General features: G+C 41.3%; 1 protein-coding gene across 1 annotated transcript; it reads right to left on the bottom strand.

The window, feature by feature from the left end:
* Window positions 1–4173: 4173 nt before the first annotated feature.
* Window positions 4174–8730, bottom strand: uts2r (urotensin 2 receptor; the record flags this gene model as incomplete). The annotated part of the gene is made up of 3 exons (XM_084141738.1): window positions 8667–8730; window positions 4754–5481; window positions 4174–4554 (listed from the first exon to the last, which is right to left on the bottom strand). The coding sequence occupies exons 1-3, from the start codon at window positions 8716–8718 to the stop codon at window positions 4174–4176; spliced, it is 1161 nt and encodes a 386-aa protein (XP_083997864.1). The 5' UTR covers window positions 8719–8730.
* Window positions 8731–8967: the final 237 nt, after the last annotated feature.

Raw genomic sequence — 8967 nt, 5'->3', positions numbered from 1 at the left:
ATATTTTGATTTGTTTCAGACTTTTTGGTTACTACATGATTCCATATGTGTTATTTCATAGTTTTGATGTCTTCACTATTATTCTACAATGTAGAAAATAGTAAAAAAATAAGAAAAACCCTTGAATGAGTGGGTTTTCTAAAACTTTTGACCTGTAGTGTAGTGCTGTGGTGTCTCTCTTGTCGTTTTCTATTTTTATCCCAGCCCCCGTCCCTGCAGGAGGCCTTTTGCCACTTGGTAGGCCGTCATTGTAAATAAGAATTTGTTCTTAATTTACTTGCCTAGCTAAATAAAATAAAAATAAAAATGATAGAGGAAAGCTCCAAGCAATACATATCATGAAATGCCTGGGGATAATAAAATAAAAATATCTAATACATGCAATAGGACAGTGATCCAAAAAAAATAAAAAATAAGGTCAATCAGCGAGGAGTGTGCTGGGTTTGTTACATGAATCCATGTAGGTTTGGATATTAGTTGAGTCAGGTTAAAGTCAAGACAAATATTATTCAAATTATCAGAGGCCGGGGTAAGCAAAACCCAGGTGAGAATCTCCTAAAATAACTAAGTCAGATGACAAGAAAGGTTTGAAATGTTCAGAAATAACATCAAAAGCATCAGTAAGTGCAGCAGGCTGGCAGTAAATCCCAGCTACAAACAAATTTGTATTTTGGCATAAGGCCTTCAGAAAGTATTCAAACCCTTGACTTTTAACACATTTTGTTGTGTTACAACCTGAATTTAAAATTGACTACATTTAGATTTTTTGTCACTGGCCTACACACAATACCCCATAATGTCAAAGTGGAATTATGTTTTTCTAAATTTTACAAATTAATAAAAAATTAAAAGGGGCTTGAGTCAATAAGTATTCAATCTCTTTGTTATGGCACACCTAAATAAGTTCAGGACATAATAAGGATGAGCATGGACATAATAAGTTGTGTGTTTAACATAATTTAATTTTAAATTTAATGACTACCTCATATCTGTACCCCTGACATGCAATTATCTGTAAGGCTCCTCAGACGAGCATTGAATTTCAAACACAGATTCAACCACAAAGACCAGGGAGATTTTCCAATGCCTCGCAAAGAATGGAACCTATTGGCATATGGGTAGAAAAAAAAGCAGACATTGAATATCTCTTTGAGCATGGTGAAGTTATTAATTACAATTTGGTGTATCAATACACCCAGTCACTACAAAGATACAGGCGTCCTTCCTAACGCAATTGCCGGAGAGGAAGGAAACCACTCAGGGATTTCACCATGAGGCCAATGGTGACTTTAAAACAGTTACGGAGTTTAACAGGTGTGATAGGAGAAAACGGAGGATGGATCAACAACATTGTACTTCATCCACAATACTAACCAAATTGAGTAAAAAGAAGGAAGCCTGTACAGAATACAAATATTCCATAACACGCATCCTGTTCGCTACAAGGCACTTACAAAAAATGTGGCAAAGCAATTCACTTTTTGTCCTGAATACAAAGTGTTATGTTTGGGGAAAATTCAATACAACACATTACTGAGTGCCACTCCATATTTTCAAGCATAGTGGTGACTGCATCATGTTATGTGTATGCTTGTAATCGTTAAGGACTCTGGAGTTTTTCAGGATAAAAAAGAAACCTGGAGCTAAGCACAGGCAGAATCCTAGAGGAAAGCCTGGTTCAGTCTGCTTTCCACCAGACACTGGGAGATGACATCACCCTTCAGCCGGACAATAACCAAAAAAAGGGCAAAATCTACCCTGGAGTTGCTTACCAAGAAGACTGAATGTTCCCGAGTGGCAGAGTCACAGTTTTGACTTAAATCTGCTTGAAAATATATGGCAAGACTTGAAATCGGTTGTCTAGCAATGATCAACAAACAATTTGACAGAGCTTGAACAATTTTGAAAACAATATTGGGCAAATATTATACATTCCAGGTGTTGAAAGCTTTTAGAGACTTACCCAGAAAGACTCACAGCTGTAATGGCTGCTAAAGGTAATTCTAACATGTATTGAATCAGGGGTGTGAATACTTAATTAAATGAGATATTTCTGTATTTCGTTTTTAATACATTTCTAAAAATGTCTAAAAACATGTTTTCACTTTGTCATTACAGGATATTGTGTGTACATGGGTGAGTTTTCTTATTTTTTTATTAATCAATTTTGAATTCTGGCTGTAACACAACAAAATATGGAATAAGTCAAGGTGTATGAACATTTTCTCAAGGCACTGTATAACAAACACTCCAACTTTTTGTTTTGGGGATACTGACACTTAGAGAACATGATGCCACAAGTTGATATATTATTGATTTCACATATATAGCCACTCCTCCCCCTTGGGCTAGGTCTTCGCGAGAACCAGAATATCAGGGCTCGTATCATGCACCCAGACATCAAGAAGGTCCATCTTTGATATCAAGCTTCGCAAATGTATGTGCTACATGATTTGAAAACCGAGGGGTTCGCCATATTTGTGGAATTCATAATACAACTAAGAACACTTTTCGAGTTAACAACTAGCTGCCAGGTTGAGGGAGGTATTCAGGGAATTAAGAGGAACATAAATTATGGTACTTACATTGGCCACACATCTACGGGACATAACATGCTTTCCATGTCCTCTGTTGCTAATTATGACAGGGAGGACTGGAGCACTAACAGACCCAGACCGTCAGTCTCTAAAACAGTTTGCAATGTTGCTGGAAATATTCCTGGAACCCCTGCGGTTAGGGTGAATCCTGTCTCTTTTAAAAAGCGCTGGTTGCTCCCATAGCAAATCAAAATAGTCACAAAAGGAAACATTCTTGATATTGAAGTTCCTTGAGGTAATTGTTTAGGGCAACGAGGCAGCTGAAACGTTCCGAACCCCTTTGATAGCATGGGAGGTGGCCACAGATCATTATTTTCTCCCCTGTGCTAACAAGGGTGTTTAAAACATAGTTTTGTAGTCCTCCCTCAGTTCCAAGTGTCGTCCAAAGCGAATGTCATTAAACCCAACATGAGTGACGATGGTGCCAATATTGGAGTTATTGACCAGAACTGTAGGTAGGGAAGGTGGGGGCTTCAAACCAGGCCAGCCTAACTGCACCATCAGTGGATGGTGTCAGGAGACACGGTAGGCTGGTGGAATGGACAGGGGTTGTAGCCACTGGCCGGCTGCCAGCTGTTGGTCAATTCCCAGGAACAGAGCCGACTCCCAGGGCCAGTAGGTCTGCCTCCAGTGGGGCAAAACTGTTTGATAGCCAGATCGGATCTTCTAGGATAGATGTAGACCAGCCAGACTTCCTCCCTCCAGGACCTCCTATGCCTGGCTAGTGATCAGTCTCCTGTGGTCAGCGAAGTGGAGTGGAACAGATCAACGCCGCCCGACTCGTCGGCACCCTGGCTGTAGGAGACACTCAAGAGCGAGATGCGATTCGCCTGGGATGCAGCTACGTCAGTGAAGTTTGATAGCAGGTCCTGCATCGACCGTAGCTGAGCTAACAACAGGATAATCTCTTCCTGAAGCTGCATGATGGTGATGCATATAGGGCAGACGAACCCCCGTCCATCGATCAGTTTCCCCTTTTTCCCTCCTCTTGCGTGGAAATCATCTCGCACCTATCGCAATTGGGCCCAGCCATGTATAAAAACCCAGGTAGGCTAGCACTGCTAGTCTGCTAGCCAATAGGATCCAATCTCGGGTCAGGTTAGAGCGATCCCAGCCACAAGGGCTTACCGTGACGCGAGCTTGTAAGACTGGGTGGATAAAAACTTGAATCCAAACGCTAACTCAAACAATACGAAGACATAGATTAGACTAAAAACAGACTAAAACAAACTATGAATTCACACGCTAAACCAATCAAAAAACACTGGCAACCCACCAACCGGATGTGATGTAGTCTACATTACAGTCCAGCACAAGGAGTTCCCATGGGAACAAACATGTTTGGAGAGACACGTGAGAAAACATCAGAGGAATTGCCCAAACCATGCATGGACCTCCTATGTCATAGTCTGTTTATTAGATCTCACAGGTTGACCTCAACACAACAACACACATCCTTCACCCCCATCAGACATACATTACATCACTATAAATGGGTAAACTTGTTTTCATCACTATAAATTAGCAGACATGTGGAGATAATGTCCCAATAAGACCAGAAACCTCTTCTCCTACCTCACAGGCTGTTGTTGTGTGTGGTGCGCTGTGACGGCGTGTGTGTGAGCACGAAGCTCTCCGTGCACTGCTGGCTGCTGGAGGACAGTGACCTCCTGGACGAGCGCTGGAACCGGTTCCTCCGGTTGAAGTAGCTGCCCGCGGTGCAGGTACGCTGGCGCTTCCTCAGGTACTCCTTGTAGTTCTTGGTGAGCAGCGTGTAGAGGAAAGGGTTGATGCAGCTGTTGGAGTAGGTGAGGCAGGTGGTCAGATAGTTGATGTTGCGCTTGGCCTTGGTGGAGAGGTCGATGGAGGGGTGGAACTGACCCAGGAGCTGCCAGATCCAGAAGGGCAGGAAACAGGCCCAGAACAGCAGGACGATGGTAAAGATCAGATAGAGGACCTGGAGAATAGAGATATTCAAGATGGAGTTAGAACTAGATCAGATAGAGGACCTGTTGGACAGGAATTTACAAGATTACAGCGATCAATCACATTCACTTGTTTTACCAAAGTATATTCCTTTGACACATCTAAATGATGGATAGGCAGAGATATATTTTGTTTGATTGACAGAGAGATAGTTAGTTTGATTGACTGACCTTCTGGTTTGGTATTTTCTTGGTCTGTTTGAAGGTTTCTGTCTGAGAGATCCAGTAGGTGCGAGCCAGCCCGATGTAGAGAAAGCCAATGATCATCCCCGGAGCCACGATGCTGGTACAGAACAGGAAGGTGATGTACACCTTATAGGACAGCGGAGACATGGTCGGCTGGCACATGACCTTGCTACCCACCATCATCATCTGAATCCTGAGGATCATGGGTAAAGTCAGGACCAGGGAAGCCACCCATACAAGCACCGCAATTGCTTTGCGGTAGCTCTTGGACCGTTTGACTGTGTCCAGCGGTTTCAGCACGGCAAAGTACCTCTCCGTGCTCATGATGGTCAGCGTAAAAATGCTGGCGTGCATCGTCAGGAAATCCATACTGATCAGAATCCTGCACCCGGCATCGCCGAAATACCAACCTTTCAGGAAGTATGTGCAGACCACAAACGGAATGGTCAACAGATAGAGCAGATCTGCCAAGGCTAGGTTGATGATGTAAATATACATGGACGCTGCGGAACGCATGGAGTGACACATGACCACAAGGGTGTAGATGTTTCCGGAAACGCCGACCAGACACATGAGGGAGAGTATACAGCCTATGGTGAAGGTGGCAGCGGTGTCTTCGGGAGAGGAAGGGGCGGAGTCAAAAGGCAGGTCGGTGGCATTGGGGATCCGCTCCACCAGGACCAGCAGGGGTTTCATGGATACAGTGGTCATTGCTATGGAGGGGGGCATTGGAGAGCAGAGAGATATAAGTAAGGGGAAATGTTATCAATCATTATTATTCAATTATATCTATTATTAGCATTTCTGCAGCAACAACAGATGTTCCATAGATATCATGGTGATTTCAGGTTATGGGAAGGGAGGAATGGGTAATACCGTGCCTTCAAAAAGTATTCATTCAACATTTTGTTGTGTTACAGCCTAAATTCAAAATGGATTAAATAAATACAAATCTCACCCATCTACACACAATACACCATAATGACAAAGTGAAAATATGTTTTTAGAAATATTTGCACATTTATTGAATATGAAATACAGAAATATTCAATTTACATAAGTATTCACATTTATTCACAATACATGTTAGAATCCCCTTTGGCAGTGATTACAGCTGTGAATATTTCTGGGTAAGCCTGCATATTAATCTGCATTTTATAATTTGTTTTATTCTTCAAGCTCTGTCAAATTGGTTGTTCATCATGGCTAGACAGCCATTTTCAAGAAACATTCAATGTTTTCTTGGTAAGCAACTCCAGTGTATATTTGGCCTTGTGTTTTAGGTTATTGTCCTGTTGAAATGTGAATTTGTCTCCCAGTGTCTGTTGGAAAGCAGACTGAATCAGGTTTTCCTCTAGGATTTTGCCTGTGCTTAGCTCTATTCCATTTCCTTTTATCCTAGAAAACTCCCTAGTCCTTGCCGATGACAAGCGTACAAATAACATGATGCAGCTACCACCATGCTTGAAAATATGAAGAGTGGTACTCAGTGATGTGTTGTGTCGGATTTTGCCTGAACATAACACTTTGTATTCAGGACAAAGTTAATTTCTTTGCCACATTTTTAGCAATTCTACTTTAGTGCCTTATTGCAAACATGATGCATGTTTTTGAATATTTTATTCTGTACAGGCTTCCTTCAGTTCCCTCTGTCATTCAGGTTAGTATTTTGGAGTAACTACAATGTTGTAAATCCATCCTCAGCTTTCTCCTATCATATCCATTAAACTATGTAACTGTTTTAAAGTCCCCATTGGCCTCATGGTGAAATCCCTGAGCGGTTTCCTTCCACTCCGTCAACTGATTTAAGAAGGGCTCCTGTATCTTTGTAGTGACTGGGTGTATTGATACACCATCCAAAGTGTAATAATCTGCTTTTATTTATTTTTACCTACAGTGACTACAAATAGGTGCCCTTCTTTGCGAGGCATTGGAAAACCTACCTGGTCTTTGTGGTTGACTCTGTGTTTGAAATTCACTGCTCGACTGAGGGACCTTACAGATAATTGTATGTGTGGGGTACAGAGATGAGGTAGTCATTCAAAATCATGTTAAACACTATTATTGCACATTGAGTGATTCCATGCAACCTATTATCTGACTTGTTAAGCACAATTTTACTCCTGAACTTATTTAGGCATGCCATAAAGGGGTTGAATAAATATTGACTCAAGACATTTCAGCTTTTCATTTTTAATTAATTTGTAAAAATGTAGAAAAACATAATTCTACATTGACATTATGGGGTATTGTATGTAGGCCAGTGACACAAAATCTCAATTTAATGAATTTAAAATTCAGGCTGTAACACAACAAAATGTGGAAAAAGTCAAGGGGTGTGAAGAATTTCTGAAGGCACTGTAAATAAATGAATATTTTCTTTAACGATCACTCCGCCAAGATCACCATTGGTTCCATGGATACCGTGGTCATCGCTGGAGAGAGGAGTGGAAGGCAGTGAACAAAATAGAGAACTTGAGAAGAGAGAAAGATTAGAGAGAGAGAGAGAGAGAGAGAGAGAGAGAGAGAGAGAGAGAGAGAGAGAGAGAGAGAGAGAGAGAGAGAGAGAGAGAGAGAGAGAGAGAGAGAGAGAGAGAGAGAGAGAGAGAGAGAGAGAGAGAGAGAGAGAGAGAGAGAGAGAGAGAGAGAGAGAGAGAGAGAGAGAGAGAGAGAGAGAGAGAGAGAGAGAGAGAACAAACATAGTGCTGGTTAAAGTGTTGCTAGATGGAACCAATTGGATTAACAGTGAAGTCTCCCAGACCAGCATTAAATACATCTAGCAGTAGACCTTCTTCTGGTCTCGCTAATCAAGATCTGGAAATGTGAGTATAATTAGATACTCCTGGGCTACAACATTTGTGGCCCTAACCTCATTGGCAGGTTGCCCAGACCCAGATATAGCCAATTCCTCGACTAAAAAGTATTTTCAATGGAGATTCTCCATTGCCTTTTTTGTCCAGGAGTAGACATAAACTGGTTGAACTGGCTCTTAATAAATCTAGGACAATCTCCATGACCAATCTCCATGAAATCCAATGCTGATTATGCTTCTGTAATAGCACAATGAGCAGAACAGGGATGAACCCGACAGCAAATCCCCAGGAAAGAGAAACAAAGTAATACTTTTTATAAAGAAGCTTATTTTATGGAGCATGAAACTTCTTTGTACGGACTTAAGTTCACATTCACTGCAATTCTATTCACCAATTGGGAAATGCAATCATGTTCCAATAAATATGGTTAGGAGGGTCAATATAGTTAACTGCATTGACTGACTAGAATACAAATACAAAAAAAAGCTGCCCTAGTGGTAGTAGTACTGTGGTTCAATACTGAGTACACTCTCAGAAAAAAGGGTTCCTAAAGTGTTCTTTGATTTTCCCCATTGGAAAACCCTTTTTGGTTCCAGGTAGAACCCTCTGTGGAAAGGGTTGTACATCGAACCAAAAAGGGTTCTACCTGGAACCAGCCAAAGAACACTTTTAGGTTCTAGATAGCACCTTTTATTTCCAAGAGTGTAGGATCAGGATAATACCATATAGGAATCAGATAAGACATGGGTAGTTAGCGGGCGATCAACATAGATTATATTGGTCTGGTTATAAATTGCTTATAAATATAACTGCTATGGTTTGTGAACAATGAATTTAAGTGAATACACTTACAGTATAAGACCTGTTGGTCTTGATGTCAATATAATAAATGGTTTATACATCTCTCTCTCTCTCTCTCACACACACACACACACACACCACTAGCGGAGACGTGACGTTGAGGGACATACTTAATGTCTGGGAGTTAGACACTCTGATGCCTATTCAATTAACTAATATTTATCTGCTCTGACAGAGCCCAGCAGCCTGTTGGAGTGCCAGGTGAATGTGTGTGCGTGCCTTACCTTGATTGTAAGCCGCAGACAGACTGGCAGCCTGAACAGAAAGATTTAGCATCTAGCTCCGTTTGCACGTTGAATCATCACCTAGCTCACTCTGGTCCCCCACATTTCACACATACTGCAGGTATGTCTAGAGCCATTAAAGTCCACACACAATCTTCAGTGAATCTGGTGATTCTTTGCATTTGAATTTAGATAAATAAAAAAATCCTGTGTCTTGAGTTTGGGTAAGAAAAATACTTTGCTATAACACCACTGTCTTTATTTTACTATAGTAAAAAGTATGTCAATCAAAAGGTGAATG

The sequence above is a fragment of the Coregonus lavaretus genome (genome assembly GCF_964263955.1).
Source record: "Coregonus lavaretus genome assembly, chromosome: 25".
In the NCBI taxonomy this organism is placed as follows: Eukaryota; Metazoa; Chordata; class Actinopteri; order Salmoniformes; family Salmonidae; genus Coregonus; species Coregonus lavaretus.
This window is presented reverse-complemented; position numbering and strand designations above follow the sequence as displayed.